This window comes from Meles meles, chromosome 4 (genome assembly GCF_922984935.1).
Source record: "Meles meles chromosome 4, mMelMel3.1 paternal haplotype, whole genome shotgun sequence".
NCBI classification, from domain to species: domain Eukaryota; kingdom Metazoa; phylum Chordata; class Mammalia; order Carnivora; family Mustelidae; genus Meles; species Meles meles.
The window spans coordinates 97,238,700-97,261,955 of record NC_060069.1 but is presented as its reverse complement, the minus strand read 5'-3'; the positions used below and the strand labels follow the sequence as shown (position 1 = coordinate 97,261,955).

The 23,256-nt window shown below is 36.8% G+C and overlaps 1 protein-coding gene across 1 annotated transcript; it reads left to right on the top strand.

The window, feature by feature from the left end:
* Window positions 1-310: 310 nt before the first annotated feature.
* On the top strand, window positions 311-4,903 carry TEX55 (testis expressed 55). The gene is made up of 4 exons (XM_046003673.1): window positions 311-1,495; window positions 2,309-2,455; window positions 4,688-4,750; window positions 4,898-4,903. The coding sequence occupies exons 1-4, from the start codon at window positions 311-313 to the stop codon at window positions 4,901-4,903; spliced, it is 1,401 nt and encodes a 466-aa protein (XP_045859629.1).
* Window positions 4,904-23,256: the final 18,353 nt, after the last annotated feature.

Here is a 23,256-nt window from a genome sequence, read left to right as displayed (position 1 = left end):
ACAGAGACCGGAGCCTAGTGGCTGGGCGGCGGCGACCGCCGCGTGAGGTCATCACCTCTTCTTACACAAGGGCATCCGCCCTGCGCTCACGTCCACACTGAGCGTCCGCGGACTGGGCACTCCTGGCGGCACGCAGAGCCGGAGGCGTTCTAACCCGGGCAGGGTGGCGCCAGAGCACCCAGAAGAGCTGGCGCACAGAGGCCCCAACAAAGCTGTGGGCGGCAACGTCGCCCACGCCGTGAAGGTCACCTAGGAGACCAGGTCGGCCCCACCCACCGCCTCTGGCAACCTAGACCAGCCGGGGCAGAAAATGGAAGAGCCTCCGGAAGAGGGTCCCGCAGAATCCTTGGCACCTGAAAGCACAGCCAAGTCCCCAGATAACAGCCACACAGATGGCCAGGAAGACAACTGGCAGAACCAGGATGAAGAAAAGGTAGAGGACCAGACTGATCCCAGAATGGCTGAGCAGGCTGCCCAAAGAATGTCCGGACAGACTGACCACAAAGGATCTGAACCCACCGGGCTCCAAGCATCCGATCAAGTGGATCTCGGGGCATCCGACCACGCTAATGTTGCTCAGCGTAGTACATCTGATCAGGACGAACAAAGAATGTATGAACAGACAGACAGGAGGACATCTAGACAAACCAATCGTGTACAGGTGGAAGAGACTGACAGCCAGATGTTTCTTCCACGTGAACAAAGAACTTCTGAGCAGTCTGAAGGCAGGAGGTCCCACCAGGCTGAAAGCAGAGATTATGGGCAGATTGACCGCAGAATGTCCAGCCAGACTGAGCCAAGAGCTTATGAGCAGAGTCACCATAGATCGTCTGTCTCGTCTGAACAGACTGGCCGCAGAATGCCCAGCCAGTTTGACAACAGAACTTTAGAACAGATCGACAGCAGGTTGTCTGGCCTGGTCCAACGAAGAACTTCTGAAAAGATTGACAGCAGGTTGTCTGGCCTGGCTGAACGAAGAACTTCTGAAAAGACTGGTCATAGACCATCTAACCAAGCTGACCTCATACCATCTCTAAAGACTCACCAAGATGTGTACCAGGAAGCTGCTGACCAAGCTGACCGCAGTGCCGATCACCTTCCCGTTGACAGTGCTGACTACAGCGACGAGATGGAACACTTAATGGCTAAAGAGAATTACTACAAGGACTACCTAGCTAACTATGGAGCACCTGGCCAGTATGACGACAGAATGTTTGCCCAATTTGGTGACATTAAGGGGTACAAAGAAGCTGAGCCCAGAATAGAACCCTGTGAATTTGAGACCAGAGAAACCACCGGTGACAATTCCCCAGTTTCAGTTGAGACTGACAATGAAAGTGAGACCTATCTGCCAGCCGTTGGCTCATTTGGTGCCAGATTCACTAGGGATTTGCAAGCAAAAGACCAAGTCTATTCCCAAAGATTCCCCTATATCTCACCCAAGTTGGACTATATCATCAATCAAGAAAAAACTGAAGCTGTAGAAACCAAGCCTGTAGGTTAAAGGGGCATTTGATAACCACCTGGGGGATTGGAGGCCAAGGCAAGGGCCTCTTGTGGTGGTATGGGGCAGGGAGAAGGGTACATGTTGAATCAAAGATGAAGGAGTAGGGGTGCCTGGGTGGCTCAGTGGGTTGAAGCCTCTGTCTTCGGCTCGGGTCGTGATCGCAGGGTCCTGGGATTGAGCCCCGCATCAGGCTCTCTGCTCGGTGGGGATCCTGTTTCTCCCTCTCTCTCTCTCTCTCTCTGCCTGCCTCTCTGCCTGTTTGTGATCTCTGTCTGTCAAATGAATAAATAAAATCTTTAAAAAAAAAAAAAAAAAGATGAGGAATAAACCTGCCTGTTGCAGTTGATTCAGGAAGGGCAGGAGATCCCAGAAAGGCAGGAAATAGGGTGGGAAATAGATTTGTTGTTCTGTCTGCTACAGGAAGGGCATTCAGGAAGGATCATGAGCCAGGATTCAGGAGACTTGGGTTTCAAGACCTAGTTCTGCTGCCTGCTCTGGGGCACTAAGTCATTTCCCCTCTCTGGGATTCCTCCAGAGGAAAGGCTTTTGGAATCAGTTGGAGATCCCTATGAAGGGAAAAGTATTCGAAGTAGATTGGAGATGTGTAAGGTACATCCCGGGACTTGAGGTGAATTATGTTGCCAGGGGGACCAGTCAGGTTTGTCATCAGAATGTGTCTTTTCTCCAGTTCCTGGTGTTCAGGTCCCTCCAACACCAGATTCCACTGATAATAATGACAAAACTTCCTGGGTCTTTTCAGTTTATTAAAGACTCTCTGGTGGGCGGATATTTCTATTTCAGGATGATGTTCCAGAACACCAAGAAGGAAGGAAATCTTTTGGATACAATCAAACTTATAGGAGGCAGTTCCCTCCTATTGTATATGAAGATCCTTATCAAGTTTCACTACGATACATGGAGAAGCACCACATTCTGCAAATATTCCAGGTAAACCTCTCAGCCCCATTCTTTGAGGGTGAGTTTTACAGTGATTACAATGTAAAAGACAAACTTGGACCTGGCTCGTAGAGGTACAAGAATGGGTCTTTGTTATAAAAAGAATATAAACTCATTGAGAAGTCAGTAAGTACACTGAAATGTGTTAACCAAAAGTAGTAAATGAGAAACATCAAAGAATGAGGGTACCTGGGGGGCTCAGTCAGTGGAGGTAGTGTACCTTAGACTTAAGTCATGATCTCAGGGTCCTGGGATCAAGCCCCACATCAGGCTCCTTGCTCAGCTAGGAGTCTGCTTTTCCCTCTCCCTCTGCTCCTCCCCACCTCATGCTCTCTCTCTTTCAGATAAATAAATAAATAAATAAATAAATAAATAAATAAAATTGGGGGGGGGAACAAAAAAACAAAGAATGCTACTTACTGTAGTATGAAACCCTTCAGAGGGATTAGAGGTAAGGCAGGTTAGTTTATAGGGAAAAAGTTGGCCAAGGCTTAAAGCTTGAGTCAGACTGGGAAGGAAAGACAAAATATTGGCAATTGAAAAGGCAAGAAGAAAGCTTTTTCAGGCACGAATATAATACTTTCACAAGATAACCAATCTGGGACCACCTAAAAACTTCATTTCTTAGAGAGAAAAAGAAGTAGTTTAAAGTTGCTTTTAATTCTTGAAGTTACAAATTTCATTGACCTCAGGATATGGGACTGGAGCCTCCTTGAAAGTGTGACATTTTCTTGATCAGTAGAGAATTAGAAGAGATTATCACATTTATATAATTTTTTGTTATTTTGTGGGTTGTTTTTGTTTTTCCAAATATTTTTTTTTAAATCTTACAGTCAAGATTTTTTTTTTAATATTTTATTTATTTGACAGAGAGAAATCACAACTAGGCAGAGAGGCAGACAGAGAAAGAGGAGGAAGCAGGCTCCCCGCGGAGCAGAGAGCCCGATGTGGGGCTCGATCCCAGGATCCTGGGATCATGACCTGAGCCGAAGGCAGAGGCTTAACCCACTGAGCCACCCAGGCGCCCCCAAATATTTATTTTTATGTTAATATTATTACCCAACAAGGCACAAGTATGTATATTATAATGTGTACATGTAGTAACGTTGTGGTTAGAAAGGTGTAAAATGGCCTACCTCAAATGAAAATGTGCAAACCGGGAGAAAAAAACAACAACAACATTTAAACTGGGAAAGTTTAAGTTTAAAGAAGTAGGATATAGAGGCAAGAGCGCAAATTATGCAATCTGTTAGCCAAAACCCCAACCTAACTTTGCCAATTCTCAGCTTTGTAATTTGGAGAAAATTAATTAACTTCAGTGAATCTTAGTTTCCTCACATAAAACAGAGTGATTTTATTCCATCAACCCTGCTCTATGCCTTTTCTTTCTTAAAATATCCTTTTGTGGGAGAGTACTAATGGCTGGGTTTTCTGGCTTTAATCAGAGAACTACTAATTATTAATGAATTGAAGAAAGTAGAAATCAAATCATTTTATAAATAATTTCCTTCATCTGTCAAGGAAAAACAGTACTTGAGAATACATTATTATATGAAAAATTAGTTATCAAGTATGTGCTCAATAGAAACATATATGAAATATGTAATTGGCATGGGTGCATTAAACGGATATTAAATATTTTTTACCTGAAACTTGCCCCACTGTTATTCCCTGCAAATGAGACTTCTGCTTACTTTATTATAATTTTTTGAGTTATTAAACAAGAACAAAGTATGGAAGTGAATTTTGAAGTTTTGTATATGCTTTCTCATTTATTATTATAAACACTAAATGTCTTTTTCACCTTTTAAAATCAAATACCTCACAAGGAAGTTTCTATGTAAAGACATACCATGTTTTTAATTTACTCAAAAGACTTTTCTTTTGAATAAAGATAAAGTGATTAATTCATTAATTTCTCAGGCTAGCAAAATCACAACTCTCAAAACAAAAACTTTGTCCAAAACTTTCTCACTACTTGTTTGATCTTGGAAGCTAGAAAAATATCCATTGCTATTTATTACGAAATTTTTATTCTTCTAAATTTTCTTTAGTTTGCCTTGTTTTATCAGTAGTCAGAAAGTAATTTGTCACTTTGTAGAGATACATAAATTTCTTTAAAAGACTATGGTGTTAGGTTAGTGCAAAACGTAGCTTCAACTAGAATCTGACCACTTAACTTCAGCTCAGAACCATAATGTGATGTCTCATGCTCTCTCTCAGCAGATCACTGAGAACTTAGTCTATGAAAAGCCAGAAGACCCCCTCAGTTTTATGCTGTGCCAGGTATGGAATAGGGGAAAGAGAACAAGCTTTTAATTCTGTTTATTGTAAAATGCAGGACACATACATGCACTCAAAACAAAACATGTCCCTCCATGGGTTATCATGAAGTGAACACTTATAAAATGTTAAACACTAATGTCTTTTTAGCGTTAGCCATGTTCATGGGTAAATAGTAACATCTGCAGCATCCATCTGCTTTTTCCCGATAACTAAGGCAACTGCATACCTTTTAACTTGTTTATTGGCCATTTGGAAGTACTTCTTTTTCTATTGCTTGTCTCTTTCTTACGCACTTGTCACAGTTTTATATGATTTCTAGAAGGGTATGAGCCCTTTGTTGAGTTTCTTGCAGGTTTCTTTTCCTGCTCTTCTGCCTTCCCTTTTTATTTCTTGAAGGTATGTTTTGATGAACAGAAATCCTTAATTTTGATACAGTCACATTTAACAACCTTTTTAATTCATGGTTAGTACCTCTGGTGTCCTCTTTTGGAAGTCTTCTTAGTCCAAACTCCTGACATAGCCCCTTATATTATCTCATAGAGGGTTGTAGATTTTTTTTTTTTTAGCAGGGGGTTAAATTTACTTTATTTTGCTTTTGACATTGGTATCCAGTCACTTCAGAATTGATTTTGTGTAGGGTATGAGATGGGATCAAGTTACATTTTCTTTTCTAAGCAGACATCCAATTAACCAAGCACCTTTAGTAAAAGGACCGTACCTCCCATACTGCTTTTTAGTTGATTTTGATGGTGTATTTGTTTATCCTTGTTCGTACAAGACTGTCTTAATTAGTATACCTTAAAATAAGTCTTAAAATCTATCAGAGCAAACCATCATATCTTACTTTTCTTTAAAAATATCTTGTTTATTCTTAGGCCTGTACATTCCCATATCAATATTTGGAGTTATTTAACAAGTCACAAACACAGACACACACAATTAGAAACACATACTGACGAGATTTTTACTAGGACTGTGCTGAATCTGTAGATCAATTTGGGAAGAAGGGATGGCTTGAAACAATGAGTATTTCTAATCCTTTATCCTCTGCATTTACTTAGGTCTTTAATTTCTCTCAGTACAGTTATCATTTGCACGAAGATTTTACATATTTTTGGTAGACTTATTCATAGGTATTTTACAATTTTGATGCCTTTGTAAATAGAAATTTTTGAAATTTCAAGTTCTATATGCTAGCATATAGAAATACAGCAATTTTTTTTTGCTGATATTATATCCAGCAACCTTACTGAATTCAACTTATTAATTCTAAACATGTATTTGTAGATAGTGTGGGTATTTCTACATATATAATCATATCATTTGCAAATAGTGACAGTTTTATTTGATCTTTCTGATCCTTATCCTTTTTTTCTCACTTGTCTTATTGCATTTATTATGTATCTTCTCTTTGCCTCTTCAGATTCACCTTTTTCTCTTTACTACCCTACAAAGTAGCTAATCCATATGGACTAGATCAACAGGCTTTCAGTCCTTCTGACTTCCGGATGGGTTAAACCAATGGGAAACTCTGGAGGATGATTGGGAGGAGGAAAGAGAATGAGTTCAGGTTTATTTCCCTGGTTTTTCCCTTATGATCTATCTTGAGTTGTCTGGAGGTCGCTGCTCCTCTCAAGGCATCTTTTTACATGACTCTTTCTTTGCTTCTGAATTCTAGTAATGTCCTCTCCTCTTGACCTTCAAGGTTAAGAGGTTATCTCCACTTTTACTGGCTTTGAATTATTGTGTTATCTTCTGTGACTCCTCTATGCCTAATTCTTTTGAATGAACCCTTTCTGAATGAAACTTCATTGAATTCTATTTTGAATGTGCCATCTATTTTCTGTTGGGACACTGACTGATACACTACACTAGTTAGGGATCTCCAGTAGAATTAATATCGAATAGAAGTAGCTACAGTGGTTCACTTTGCTTGCTCTTGATCTTTAAAAAAAAAAAAAAAGTTTTCCCTATTTAACCATTAAGTATGATGTTTGGGGTGCTCTATAGATACTATTAACCATATTAAGGAAGTTGTTGTCTTAATCTGTTTTCTGAGAGTTCTTCATCATGAATCATTAACTTTATCAAATTATTTTTCTGTATCTATTGAGATGATTGCATGATTTTTTTTCTCTCTTATTCTGGTAATGTAGTAAAATATGTCTATTTTCATTTTCAAAACTTTTCAAGCATACACACAGGAAATTACACAAGTCAAAATTGTACAACTTGACAAATTACCACTAATTTAATAGACCCATGAAACTACCGACCAAGTCAAGAGACAGAATGTTACCAGCTCCTCAAATCCCATATGGTGCCTGTTTCTAATCACTACACTTTCTCTTCCACAAAATAACCACTATTCTGACTTCTAGATTAGTTTGGCTTTTTTTAGATTTTTATATAAATGAAATAAAGTATTATGTACCATTTGAGGGCTGGCTTCTTTTGATCAACTATGTTTATGAGATTCATTCATCTCATGCATATTCATTGCTTTTCATTTCTGTATCCTCTTTTCTGAGTTAGACTTTGGGTTGTTCTGAATAATGCTGCAGTGAACATTTGTGTACTTACCTCTTGGTGCATATGTACCTGCATTTCTATTGGGTTCATACCTAGAAAGAGAATTGCTAAGTTGTAGGGTATTGATCTAAGTTCAGCTTTAAAAGATGACTGCCCAAAAGTTTTCCAAAGTACTTTGATCAGTTTATACTCTCACTTAAAGTGGCATTGCTCTGCTTCTCTTCATGTTTCTTATGTGGTGCTTTGAACTTCTAGGAACTGTGGGCTCATGGTCTTCATCATATTTGGAAAGTTGTCAGCCACTGTTTCTTCAAACATTTTTCTCTCTCAGCTTCCTCCTCTTGGAAATCAGTTACACATATAATGGGCCCTTGGAAGTTGTCTCACAGCTCACTTGATTCTCTATTAAATTTCTTCCCTCTCTATATATCATTTTGGATACTTTCTATCACTATGTCTTCAAGTTTACTAATCTTGTCTTCTGCATTGTCTAAATTCCCATTAATGATAAAGTCTGTTTCTCACTGCATACATTATAATTCTGTAGTTTCATCCCTAGGAGTTTAGTTTGTGTCTTTTCTAGAGTGATGATATCTCTACTTCACTTTTTGCACATAGAGAATACAGTTATAATAACAGTTTTAATTTTCCTGCTTCTTTATATGCCTGGTAATTTTTTTTATTGAGCTATAATTGGCACATAACATTGTATTCGTTGTAGGTATATACCTGGCAATTTTTGATTGGTGTAAGATATTATGAATTTTGCCTTGGTGGGTGGTGGAATTTTTTGTATTCATAAATATTCTTTAAAGACTTTATTTTGGGGCCCCGCTAATTTACTGGGAAACAGCTTGATCTTTTCAGATTTTGCTTTTAAGACTTTTTAGAGGAGCAGAAGAGTTTTCAGTCCTAGGGCTAATTATTCCCAACTACTGAGGCAAGACACTTTTGAGTATTTTACCCAATGCCCCATGAATCATGAGGTTTTCCAGTTTGATTGGTGGTAATAGGCACTATTCCTGTAGATCAATTTGCCGAGGCCTCTGCTAAGTTTTCTCAAACACATACACTGATCGATATTCAGAGGATATCTTGAAGGGGACTTTCTGCAGCTTTCCAGAGTGCTTTCTGTGCCATTCTCTCATCTCTGGCACTCTGCCTTATGTACTTTAACTGTCTTGGTTTCCCCAGGATCTCAACTTTGTCTTCTCAATTCAAGGATCTACTGGGTTCCTGTTGGGTTCTTTTTCCCTACACTAACACCAGGATATCTTCTGAAAACAGCAAGGTACATGCACATTTGTGATTATTATGTCTTTCTGATTAATTGACTCTTTTATCATTATGAAATGTCCAGCTTTCTCCTTGGTAACATTCTTTGCCTTGAAGTCTATTTTCTCTGATATTAATATAGCCAGTCCAACCTTCATATCTTATAGTTCACTTGGTATATATTTTTTTATCCTTTTATTTTCAACCTATCTATGCTTTATATTTAAATTGTGTCTCTTGTAGGTACTACATAGTTGGGTCTTAATTATCCTTTCTGATATTCTCTGCTTTTTAATTGAGCCATTTAGAACAAGGGTAGGCAAACTGTGGACCACCTAGTTTTAAATGGCCCACAAGGTTAGAAAGAATTTGCCATTTTAAAGTGGTTGAAGAGGAAGGAGGAGGAAGAGAAGAGAGAGGAAGGAGGAGAAGAAGGAAGGAGAGAGGAAGAATGAGAGAAATAAGTTCAAGAAAGGAAAGGGGGAGGGGCATTCCGTAGCATCAACAAATAGTTTGTGTTCTGCAATGCCTAAAATATGTAGTATCCAGCTCTTTTCAGAAGAAGTTTGCTAATCCCTGATTTAGACCATTAGAATTTAACCTAATTATCAATATGGTTGAATTTAGAGCTCTCATTTTATTATTTTTCTTTTTGTCTTTTTCATTCTTCTCTTCCTCTGTCATCACTTTCTCTTAGATTATTTGAATAATTTCAGTATTCTACTTTAATTTGTATATTGGTTTTTAGCTATACCTCTTATTATTTTTTAGTGATTGCTCTAGGGATTGCAATATGTATTGCTAACCTTCCACAGTATACAATTAATACTTGTATTGCTGCACATGAAAAGGAAATTTTATTATCATACAGAGTCCTTTAGTCCCATCTATTTGTTTATGTTAAACTTGTCATATCCATCACTTTCTACGTAAGTGAAAACTCCCACAAGACAATAATTTTGGCTTTAAATAATCATATGTATTTTAAGGAACATAAGAGAAAACAAAAGTCATCTTTTACATTTATCTACATAGTTTCTGTTTCTAATGTTCTTTCTTCCTTTGTGAATTTTTGTATTTCTCTCTGAAGTTATTTCCTTTCAACCTGAAAAACTTCTTCCAGCATTTTTTAAAAAGATTTCATTTATTTATTTGACAGACAGAGATCACAAGTAGGCAGAGAGGCAGGCAGAGAGAGAGGGGGAAGCAGGCTCCCTGCTGAGCAGAGAGCCCGATGCGGGGCTCGATCCCAGGACCCTGGGATCATGACCTGAGCTGAAGGCAGAGGCTTTTAACCCACTGAGCCACCCAGGCGTCCCCTTCCAGCATTTTTTGTACTACAGCACTGATGGCAAAGAAGACTTAGTTTTCTTTCACCTGAAAATCTCTGACACATTCCTTCTTGTAGAACATTTTTGCTGGCTATAGAATTCTGAATTGACTTGTCCAGCTCTTAAAAAAGTGATTAAAAAAAAAAAATTTAAAAAAAAGGTGATTTTACTCATTCTTGGCCTTCATAGTTTCGGATGAGAAATCCACAGTCATCCAATTGTTGTTCCCCTCTACATAAGGGCCATTTTTTTAGACTGCCTTCATAATATTCTCATTTTCTTTAGTTTCCAGAGGTTTTACCATGGTGTTCATTGGAATTTATGATTTGGGGAGTTAGCTGAGCCACTTAAATCTTATAAATTTATGTCTTTCATCAAATTTTGGAAGTTGTCTTCCAGTTTCTTCAGATATTTTTCTGCCCCATTCTTTCTCTCTCCCTCTTTTCTTTTTGATACTCAATTTATCCTTATATTAGACCTTGATATTGATATTATCCCACAGATGCCCTAAAGTTCTCTTCATTTCTTTCAAGTTTTCTTGCTCTCCAGGTCAAATAACTCCTTGGCTCTCTTTTCAAGCTCACTGACTCTTTCTTCTGTCATCTATATTCTCTATTAAGCCCATCCAGTGATTTTTTTTTTTAAATTTTCAGTTCTAAAATTTCTGTTTGGTCCTTTTCTTTATTTTCTACTTATCTTCTGGGATAGTTTATATTTTCTTTGATTTCCAGTATATTTTCCTTGACTTCATTGAACATAGTTATAACAACTGCTTTAAAATGCTTCTCTGATAATCTCAAATTGGATCATCTTGCAGTTGGCATCTGTTGATTGTCTTTTCCATTTGTTTTTAACATCTTATTGTGGTAAGAGCGTTTAACATGAGATCTACATTTTTAACAAATTATTAAGTGTACCTTACATTATTATTGACTATAGGTACAATGTTGTATAGTAGATCTCTATAGCTTATTCATCTTGCTTAACTGACACTTTCTGCCCATTAATTAGTATCTCCCCACTTCCCCCTCTCCCTAACCATTGGCAACCATCATTCCATTCCTTGATTCTATGAATTTGCACTTTATACCTCATGTAAGGGGATACAGTATTTGTCTTTCTGTGACTGGGTTATTTTACTTTGCATAACGTCTCTATTCATCCATATTGTCACATATTGCAAAACTTTGTTCTTTTTGAGACTGAATAGTATTTCATTAGTGTATATACCACATGGTCTTTATCCATTTATCTGTTGATTGACATTTAGATTGTTTCCACATCATGGCTACTATGAATAGTGCTGCAATGAACATATCTCTTCAAGATCCTGATTTCAATTCTTTTGGATAAATAGAGCAATCCCAAAAGTTGGATTGCTGGATCATATGAAGTTCTATTTTTTTTTTTTTTTTGAGTATTCTCCATACTGTTTTCCATAGTGACTACACTATGTTTGCATTCCCACCAATAGTGGGCAAAGGTTCCAATTTCTCTACATCCTTGCCTACAAATTAATGTCTTTGTTGTTTTGGTAATAGTTACCTTAACTGGTGTGAGATGATGTCTTTTGGTGGTTTTTATTTGCATTTCCTTCATGATTTAGTGACATTGAACCCTTTTTCATATACCTGTTTGCCACTTGTAGTCTTCTTTTTTTTTTTTTTAGGTTATTTATTTATTTATTTGACAGACAAAGATCACAAGTAGGCAGAGAAGCAGGCAGAGAGAGAGGAGGAAGCAGGGTCCCTGCCAAGCAGAGAGCCTGATGCGGGGCTCGATCTCAGGACCCTGAGATCATGACCTGAGCTGAAGGCAGAGGCTTTAACCACTGAGCCACCCAGGCGCCCCCACTTGTAGTCTTCTTTAAAGAAATGTCTATTCAAGTCCTTAGTCCATTTTTAAATTTTTAGGTTATTATTATAACCTAATAAATATATATAAATAAATATAATTATAACCTAATAAATAATAATAATAAATTATTAGGTTATTTTAGGTTATTAGTTTGTTTGTTTGTTTACTATTGAGTTGTATGTGTTACAATATGTATTTTGGAGATTAACCCCTTATCAAATATATGGTTTGCAAATATTTTCTCCCATTCTGTAGGTGGCCTATTGACTTTCTTGATTGTTTCAGTTGCTATATGTAAGATTTTTAGTTTGGTGGAGTCCCACTTATTTAGTTTCATTGCATGTATTTTGGGTGTCATATCCATGAAATAATTGCCAAGACCAATGCCATGAAGCTTTCCCTCACATTATTTTCTAGGAATTTTACAGTTTCAGGTCTTATATTTAAGTATTTAATCCATTCTGATTATTTTTTAAGGGCCCAATTTCATTCTTTTGTGTGTAAACAGTTTTCCCAGAACCACTTGTTGAAAAGCATTTCCTTTCCCTCTGTGTATCTTTGGCACCCTATTGAAGATCAGTTGACTGTGAATGTATGGATTTATTTCTGGGCTCTCTATTCTGTTTTATTGGTCTGTATATCTGTCTTTATACTGGCACCATATTGTTGTTTTTATTACTGTAGCCTTGTAATATATGGAATAAAGAAGTGTGATGCCTCTATATTTGTTTTGCTTTCTCCAGGTTAATTTGGCTATTTAAGGTCTTTTGTGGTTGTATAAGAATTTTAGAGGTTTTTTTCTACTTTAACATTCACCAGGGGAATATGACTGAATTCAGGCTACATAACATACTATTCACATATTCAGACTATGATCTAAAATTATGCTACTTACAAAAAAACCTGAAATACAATCCATTTTTAAGTGCAAAAGATTATTTTACTTCTTCCTTCTTGGTTTGGATATCTTTTATTTCTTTTCCTTGCCTAATTGCTCTGGCTAGAACTTCTAGTACTATGTTCAAGTGACAAGAGTGGGTATTTTTGTCTTGTTCCTGAACTTAGAGGAAGAGCTTTCAGGTTTTTACCACTGAGTATGATGTTAGCTGCAGGCTTTTCATAAATGGCCTTTCTTATGTTGAGGTAACTTCCTTCTATTCTTTCTTTTTTGAGAGTTTTTATCATGAGAAGGTGCTAAATTTCATCAATTTTTTTTAATCTTTTAAGACAATCATGTGATTTTTATTCTTCATTTTATGAATGTGGTATATCACAACAGTTGATTCTTGTTCATAGTATACACATGTTATTTGCAGTATTCATTTTGTAAGTGCTTATTCTTGCATATAAAAAGCAGTTCTTACTTTTTTTTATAAAACACACACATTTAAGGTTTTATCACATAAGTCTAACTATGTGGTATTTTCACTTATTTAGTTCAAAATAGTTTTTAATTTTCATTATATTTCTTCTTCAACTCATGGGTTTGGGGACATTATTTATATAAATTACCAAATACTGGATTTTATAATTGCCCTTTGGTTAATGATTTCTGACTCAATTGCACTTTACTCATAAAGCAAGATTTCAAATATTTGAAATGTGTTGACTTGCTTTATGATGCAACATATGATTAACTGTGAGTGAATTAATTGGGGTTGAAAAAATTTATTCTGCAATTATTAGAATATACCCATTTGATCAAATGTTCTAAATACATTCATTAGATCAAGTTTGCAAAATATGTTGTTCAAGTCTTATAGTATAATTGTGAATTTGCTTGTCTACTTTAGTTCTGTTAATTTATGCTGTGTGTGTGTAGTTACAGTTATGTTATTAGGCATGTATGAATTAGAATTCTTTTTTTTTAATATTTTATTTATTTGACAGAGAGAAATCACAACTAGGCAGAGAGGCAGGCAGAGAGAGAGGAGGAAGCAGGCTCCCTGCGGAGCAGAGAGCCCGATGCGGGGCTCGATCCCAGGACCCTGGGATCATGACCTGAGCCGAAGGCAGAGGCTTTAACCCGCTGAGCCACCCAGGCGCCCCATGAATTAGAATTCTTATATTTTTCTGGTAACTTGAACTTTTTATCATTAAGAGGCATATCATGAACTCTAATGACTATTTAGTATTGTAATAGCTATATCAGATTTATTTTAGTCGATTTTAAATGATATAATGTGCTTATTACTTTTAACTTTACTCTGTCATTAAGTTTTAGATGGCTTTCTTATAAATAGCATGGAATTTTTTATATTATTCAAATCTGACACACTTTTAATTTTAACCCATTTATACTTGACGTTATTAAAGATATATTTGGGTTTACATCTATTGTCCAACTATATGCTATTTGTTCTACCTGTTCTGCTTATTTTCCTCTACATTTTTCTTCTTTTATCACTCCGTTTTCTATTAGTTTAGAAGTTATATGCTCTGAATTTTTTTTGTTCGTTTCCCACTAAGGTGATTTCAAAAAAATTGATAAACCTTATATTTTTAGAGTAGTTTTTAGGTTTACAAGACAACTAAGCAGAAAGTACAGTGAGTTCTCATTTACTTCCTTCTCCTTTCCCCATTTCCCACCCCTAGTTTCCCCTGTTATTGACACCTTGAATTGGTGTGGTACATATCTTAACAGTGATGAGCCAATATTGATATATTATCATTAACTAAAGTCCATGCTTTATGTTAGAATTCTGTTATGAATTCTATAGGTTTTGAAAAATGTATATGATATGTATGTGTAATTACAGTATCACACAGAATAGAGTCACTGCTCTAATAATTACTTTTAGTATTTTTTAACGGGGGCACCTGGGTGGCATAGTCAGTTAAACATCTGACTCTTTGGTTTTGACTCAGGTCGTGACCTCAGGGTTGTGAGGTGGAGCCGTGTGTGGGACTCTGCACTCAGTGCAGAGTCTGCTTGACACTCTCTCTCCTTCTACCTCTCCCCAACTCTGCTCTCTCTGTCTCTCAAATAAATAAACAAATCTTTTAAAAATATATATATATTAATGGTTTCCCTAAAATTACAACAGGTATACTGGACTTACCAGTCTGAATTATTTGTACTAGGTCACTACAAGGACTTTTGTATTTTAAATGTCTATATATATTAACCCCACAAGATATGGTAATTCCAAGTTGACCAAAATTGCAAGTGGAAAAAAATTCTTTTTCATTCTCTTCAGGTACAGGAAATGATAGAAAACAGAGAAAAAAGTGAAACCTACAAAGAATGAATTTCTCCTCAGCATTGTTTACAACCCTCAGTATCAACACTATGTTCTGTCTCTCACTCTGAAAAATGATTTTTGAATGGTCATTGGTAGTGACTCTGCCTAGATATGTTCTTAATTTTTAAGTAAAGATCTATAGAGTAGCTGCTTCAGAAATTCACATGATAGTTACAGATACCTCTGGCTAATCATATAAAATATATACATGTTAATCTTATCCACGCATTGGTATTTCAGATTCATCCTCCAAAGCACTGCACAATAGCCAGTTTATAAATCTCAAGGAGGATCAAGAAAATAATATGACCAATTTATACATAGTTCTCATAAAGCATACAAATCTATCATATCTCCAAGCTGTTTATAAAATTTTCATTCAGAAAATAATTTTAATAGCCCTTTTCCCCCTCTATTAATGGAAAGTGATTGTTGTAATCTTTTTTTTCTTGTCTTTTAATACCTCCAACATATTTTTACTGTTTTCCTCTTTAACCCTGCCTCTTATTTTCTGCCATTAATAGATGGGATTTAATCTAATCCTAGGAATAGCTCACCTCTGATTTTTAACCCAGAGCAAAATTCAAACATATTATGCTACTATGTACACACCTATGTGCATAGTACCTGTGGGAAAGGCAGAATCACACTTCCTCATTACCTTTATCCCCTGAAGAGTATCGACATTATATGGACTGTGTAACCAGTGGAACTGGTATTTAAAAGCAAAAGCCTTAACATGGTCTGTCTGGTATGGGAGTATCTGCCCAGCAATCATAACTGACATGATCATCTAATACTATTTTTGTAAGCTGAACCTTTTGTTTAATTTCTATTGGAATATTAAACCAGATTTGATTCTTTACACTGGTGACTTGGTGTGATTATGTGGTTGCATCACAATGAATTAACTTTGTTTAAATGGTCAAGCACAATCCTACTTCTTTTATGCCTGAATTTCATTTCTAATAATTATACAATTATTAGATAACTTCTGCTGATAACTTCAGAGTTTAATTAGTTCCTTCAATTGCCCACAAATTGTGCATGTGCTCAGTCTCAATAAATGTTCTCCACTCAAGAGAGGCAGCTTGTCTGTTGATTGTGGGCTAGCAAAACCAAATGAAAGCTGGATAACTTAAGGGAAAAGTTTGAGTGACAGGACTAAGGTTATAGTCAGTTGGGTGAACAAAATAACCCAAAGATTATTAGTGTTCGAAAACTTGGATGTTATCAGTAACATCTGAAACTAAGTATTAAATTTAGTTCAGTGGTGTTCAGCCCTACCACCAGACAGATTGACTATACTTCTTAAAGCAGAACACTTCAGACCAGACCACCCCAGTCATTTCAGCCCTTCTCATTGGCTTCATTGCACAACTGTCATTTTGACCTTTTTCCAACAAGGCAGTGAACCAGAGGGGATGAGATTGGTATGGCCCCATAATCCTGTGTGGGCACATATAACTGAAAGGAGAAGGAAGATGGGAGATCAGGTTCACTTTCAGTGACTCAGGCTCTCTACTAAAAGAACTGTGTAGTGTAGATCAGTCAGCCAAAAGTATCTTCTGTTCTTAGTCCCTAAGTGGTAAGAAATAATCTCAGGCCCTGGGGTAAACACTAAAGGTGAGAATCTAGGTGAAACAAGCAGTCGGCTAAGAGGGGAAGTGGAGTCTCAGAGAAGGCCTTTTCTGAGTAGCTAATAGAGGACATGGATGGCCACGTGGAAGAAAAATGTCATGGGGAGTAAAAGTTTCAATGGCAGAACAACCAGAGATCAAAAGATATGATCTCCCTTGAAGGAATCCTCCCAGGATTCTTCTGAAGAAGGAGTTGTTCCAATAGTTATGAGGTGTGAGTGTTCCAAGTGTCAAATGAGATAACATGTAAAAGCACTTAGAACAGTGCCTGGCACTGTTAGCTGTTATTATTTTAGTGTTATTATTATCCACAATATTAATATTCCATTTTATCTGCCTCATTGCATTCCCTGCCAGCCTGATCTTACTGTAACAAAAAGTAAAGCTACTAGACCAGTTTTCTTGGGCCTGTTCCCTCCCCTCTTCCATTTAAGGAATAAAGGTGAGACATCATTTATCATTAGGGAAATGGAAATCAAAACCAAGATGAGATACCACTTCACACCCAGTAGGATGGCTATAATCAAAAAGACTAACCAAAACAAATGTTGACAGGGATGTGGAAAAATTAGAACACTATACACTGTTGGTGGGAATGTAAAATGAGACAACCACTTTGGGAAACAGTCTGGCAATTCTTCAAAAAGTTCAATGTCTTATTATCATATGACTCAGCAATTTCTCACCTGGGTATATACCCAAGGCAACTGAAAATCTATGTCCCTACAAACCCTTGTACATGCATGTTCCCAACAGCATGCATAAGAAGCATAAAGTGGAAACAATGAAAATGTCCAGCAAGTAATGAATGGATTTTTAAAATGTGATAATTTACAGATGAATGGAGAAACAAAATATCATAAATACATATGAAGGAATAGTATTCAGCCTTATAAAGGAAAGAAATTCTGTCACATGCTACAGTCTGGGTGAACCTTGAGGGCATTATGCTAAATGAAATAAACCAGTCATATAATGACAAGCCATGTATGATTCCACTTATATAACGTATCTAAAAGGTCAGATTCATAGAAACAAAGTAAAATGATGGTTACCAGGGACTGGGGGGAGGGAAAATAGGGAGTTGTCTAGCAAGCATAGAGTTTCAGTTTTGCAAGATGGAAATTTCTGGACATCTGGTGTGCAACAGTGTGTATGTACTTAATATCACTGAGCTGTAAATTTTAAAATGGTTATGATAGTCAATAACATGTGTGTCTTTATCGCAATTTTTAAAAATGAAAAATGGAAAAAATGTGATATATATACAGATATATATACAGTGGAATATTTGTTATAAAAAGGAATGAAGTCCTGATACACATCTGTGACTTGGATGAACCTTGAAAACATTCTGCTAAGTGAAAGAAGTCAGACACAAAGGCCACATGTTATATGATCCCATGTATGTGAAATGTCAAGCATAGACAAATCCATAGAGATAGAAAATAGACTCATGGATGCCAGAGGCAAAGGAGGAAGGGTAATGGGGACTGAATGCAACAAGGAAAGAAACGAGGTTTCTTATGGCGGTGATGATGATGTGCTGGAATTAGATAGTGGTGACGGTGCACAACTCTTCTAAAAACCACTGCATTATACATGTCAAAAGGGTGGGTTTTATGGTATATGAATTACATATCAGTAAAGCTGTTATTTTAAAAAGAATAAATGTGGACGTTAATATTTTTGTCTAGTTTATGACAGAGGAGAATAAAGGAGAAACTCAGAATCATTAGGAACAGGAGTATCTGAGCCCTCCAGGAGCATTACCTATCTCCTCCATTCTTTACAAATTCCCTTGTTTTACTTTTGTCTCTTGCATATGCTTTATTTTTTTTAATTAGCCTCCTGTTATTTATATGTATATGTATGTGTACCTGTGTGTGCCTAGCTTTATTGAGCTATAATTAACATACAACATTGTGTAAGGCGCACAGTGTAATTATTACAGATATATGTGTATACTATGAAATGACTTCCAAAATAAATCCTATTATTTCTTGACTTACTGTTTTACTTACCCAATCTCCTCCACTTACCTTCTTTTTTTTTCTTATGTAATCAGTGTGAAACATATATAAGTAAGTATGTAAGTGCAATTATGTCTATTATGCTTTTGTGCTCATGTATCTGGATATATTTTTGTTGACAGAGATGTGGCCAAGTGTTGTTCCAGGGATCCGTGTATCTATGCTTGAATCTTCATGTCAGTTGTTTGGGAATAATGTAAGGCTAAAACTCAGAATTGTGGGGGTTTTTTTTTTTCATATGTGGCAAATAATACTAGTGTTCCAGTGCCTTATTAGGCTCTCAAAGGGCCATTTTTTTTTTCTTGTAGCATTGCCAGAATTTGCAATACCCTAACATCAGAGAGAGTGGTAGGGTGGCCTGTTGTTATCAACAGAGAGGAGTCTGTAGGCAAAATTGAGTTGTCTAATTCTGTGTTGTAGTTTTGCTTAAAAAAGAAAGAGCAGTTATTCTCAAACTCCATTAAAATTACAGTAAAGATTTACAAAAAGAAGTAAATCCATCTTGATACTCAAAGCAGGAGAGACAGAAACCAGAGATTTTTGTGATTTCTGAAAACAGAAAGCAGATGGGACAGAGCAGGGCAGAAGTTCCACCTCAAAGCCCACAGAGGAGGGAGATGTTTTTCCAGGAAGAGCCTCAGAGCCAAACACAGTGTGGACAGACATGGGAGAAAGGAGTGAGCTGTGAGTAACAAAGGACTCCACCTTTCTCGTGACCTTTACACTCCATTTTAGTCACCTACCCCCAGAGCCACATCGTGTCATCACCAAAACTGCTCCAAAATGAAATCACTCATAGAGTTAAATGACACTCCAGATATGATACTGAACCTGGAGAATTTATAAGGAAGACCTGTGCCTAATTTTTATATTGAGAAAAAAAGTGGGCATAATTTTCCAACTTCAAAAATGTCCAACCCCAGATGGATCAAATAAATTATGATACATCTATGCAATGGGATCCTATGCACCTGATTAATGTTGCTGGGCTTACTGTTTAATTATTTGGATGGTATAATTGGATCTACTCCATACCACACAGCATCCATACATATACACAACTGTACATATATTCTAAAGAGATAAGTAAAAAAGACAGACTGAAAGAAATAAAAGAATCGGGAAATACAAAATCGTGAGTTGGAAAGCCCTTTTCAAGCATAATGCCAAAGGTGAAAATCATTAAGGAAAATATTTATGTAAGTGACATGAAATATTCTAAAAGTATGAAAGAAAGTTACCAAAAATGTAAATGACTAATCAAGAATAATAATTGTGGTGAACGTGGCAGGTCAATATCCTAACTATATGACAAGTTCCCACAAATCAATTTTTAAAACCATAAATACTCCCAATCAAAAAAGAAGGCCAAGAATGAAGGGACATTTGTGGATGAAAACATGTAAATAGCCAAAGAAATATAAATTTTCAAAAATTAGATACCAATTAAATATTATTTTAGACAAAAAACTTTTTAAAGATGGCGACTAACCTGGCTTAAAGTGGAGGTAAATGGGCCCTTTCTCACACTGTTATGGAATATATGTATATTTTACAAATTTCTGGAATTCAGTTGGATCACATGATTCTAAACACTTTAAAACAAACATGCTTTTTAGTCAGAAGCTCTAATTCTAGGAGTTTACACCAAGGAAAATAATGAAATGTATTTAAAATGTATGTATAGGAAAATTCACAACATTATTTTATAATATTGAAAAATTGCAAATCTGAATTTTCAACCTTTGGGATTCAGTTAAATACATGATAATATATTCATATGGCAATATATAATATATCCATTAAGATTATGTTGTAGAATAATCCCATAGGGAAATGTCTGTATCATAAGTGAAAATAACTGGTTTAGATGACTTTAAATAAGTTATGATCCCAATTATGTGGGGGGAATTCAGAGAAGAAAGATCAGAAGTGCCATAAGGGCAGGGATTCCATCTATTTAATGCCTGCTGGAACTGTACCTGACACATAATACTACCTCAAATAGTTCCTGAATGAATGATTCTACACCAAAATGTATATTGTGTTTATCGCTGGATAAGAGAGTATAGTGATTTTTATTTTCTGCAATGCACATACATTCATTTTGTTCAGAGTAGAATAATGAATATTTTTAAAGTCGAGAATAATTTAGAGCAATACGTAAAGAAATACAGATCCCTTCATAAAACTGGCCCTTTGGTCACATACTTTTGGCTCTTCTCAAGCATTATTTAATGCAATGGTTGTGGGGTTTTTTTGTTTTGTTTTGGTTTTGGTTTTGGTTTTTGGTTTTGGTTTTGGGGGTTTTTTCCCACCAGGACAAATAAATCTAATTCACCCTAAACCTTCCAAATCAGAAGAAACTCATTCATTCATTTTAAACTCTTCTAGTTTCAGTGAGGCAGCAAAAGCAGAGGAAGAAAAGCAACAAGTAAATAAACAAGGTAATAGCCTGATTATTTTTATGAAGGAAATAAACCATGTTTACATGAGCAAAGTAACTGGAGTGGAGAGGGCAGGCCCGTCTCAGAAAGGTCTTTAAGAAGGACAAGGAGGCAGCCCAGCACCACTGAGGGAAATGGATTTCCACTCACCGGAATGGCAATTGTGCAAGCCATGTGTTTGGAGCACACACAGGATGAGAGTCGTGCTCCGTGAAGTTGGTGAATACATGAGCAACTATGAGTTGCTCATAAGCCACGGTGAGGGGCTTGGATCCTACTCTTGAGCACAAAAGGAAGCCCCTGAACGGTTTTCAGGAGGGGAATCACAATGGCTGATTTATGTTCTTAAACGTCCTCAGGACACTTCTGATTAAAAGTATAGCTTTACACTGCATCACAGAATTTTCTGTCCCTGATATCTAATAAAATAAAAACTTTACAAAATCAGAAGTATATATGCTTACTAAATCAAATTAAGAGAGTCCACAACCTGATTTACTGCTCTTCAAGAGCTGGGGGCTAAAGAAAGAAAAAGTTTCCAGGAGAAAAGCAGAGAAACACACTTACACTTGTAAGAAGACAAAGACCTGCAATTCTTAGTATTTTCCTTAAATCCAAACAATGTGGCTCTTTTTCACTGTTGAACTTTCTAACCATGAAGGAGTGGGAATGAGTGAAAGACAAGGAGGAAGGGGCTGAGCCCTGATGGTGGTTTCAGAGCCAGATTCAGAACCCAGAGCTGGATCCAGTTCTTGAGTTTTCTAATGCAACTGGTCAGGCCCAAGAGGAGACAGCAATGGGGACTGGGAAGGAACAAGCAGAGAACTAGGGGAAGCATGGAAAAATGTGGTATCATGGAAGCCAGAAGAGGAGTGTAGTGTGAGAAGAATGGAGTCATCAGCTATTCTAGTTGTAGCTAAGTGACCAAATCAAAGGAAGACAAAGAAGTGTGTACCGGAATTGGCCACATAGAGGTGTTTGTAACTTGACAAGCAGCTTCAATGGGAAAATGATAAGAGTGGGGGTGAGATTGAATCTGATTGAAGATTTACAATTCAGTAGTTTAAAATGGTTTAAAAATAGTTATAAAACAAACTAGTTGTTTAGGAAAAATAAAATCATCCCAGATGCTGAGACCAAAGGGAATATTTAGACCTCTTAGACCCAACAATGGATAATTGGGTACAACATCCTGAACAAAATCTCTGCAGTAAACACAACAGGCTTCACAGACTTGCCCCGTAATATTGGCTATCAGAGATGTTACAGAGGCATTTCTTCATTGGGTGAAAAATTGGGCTAACTGGTTATTTTATTGGAATATAGTTATTACATGTCATCATTCCATATAATAACCATAACTGGTTATTGAAATGCATTAATGTCCTGTCCAATTATAACAGTCTATTAATAATGGGATGTCCCTTTCCTGGGAGAGGGCTAGGTTTGCTCTAAGAAGTCATCTTGTGGTGGCCATAGTCTAAAATATGAACTGAGTTAAATTTATCATCTACACCAGTTGAAGGAGAATATGGGAATGTCAATGTTGAGCAAGAGGAGGGCTGAGTCAGAGAGAGGACCCATTAAAGGCCAAGGAGCTTGAATTCATATATTTCAGTAAAATTTGCAGAGAAAGTCAAGACCTGGTAGAGAAAAAGCAGTCTTCAGAGGCACTAGAGAATTGGTGGATCTAGGCAATTTGCGCACATAGTCTGCAGGTTTGGCTCAATTATTTCCAATGCGGGACCTGAGCCTTGATTCGTGACCTCCACTCCCCAAGCTCTGGTGTGCTCTGGCAGACTTACTTGTGAGCCAGTTTTATAGACAATGTCTTCTCACATATCCCACGAACAATATTCTACTCTCTGTTCACCTCATTAACTAGTTAATAGGGGAAAAATCACATTAATAACTTAAGATTTTAATGTCATTTTCAAAGTTACACCAATTGTCTAACTACACTCAAACAGAATAGCCTGTAGTTAAGAGTGCAGACTAAGAAGACAGACCAAGAGGAGTCTTCACCCCTCAATAGCTCTGGAATCCTGGGCAAGTTAACCTCCTCAAACCCCCCTGCTCTCATCTATAAAATGGGGGGTCGTAATAGTATATATTTCACAGGGCCACTGTGAAGGGTAAGTCTTAT

Coding starts and splice junctions, on each gene's coding strand:
- TEX55 (XM_046003673.1), top strand. CDS start 311: ATGGAAGAGCCTCCGGAAGAGGGTCCCGCAGAATCCTTGGCACCTGAA. Junction 1,496..2,308: donor AAGCTGTAGAAACCAAGCCT/GTAGGTTAAAGG, acceptor TTTCTATTTCAG/GATGATGTTCCAGAACACCA. Junction 2,456..4,687: donor ACATTCTGCAAATATTCCAG/GTAAACCTCTCA, acceptor GCTCTCTCTCAG/CAGATCACTGAGAACTTAGT.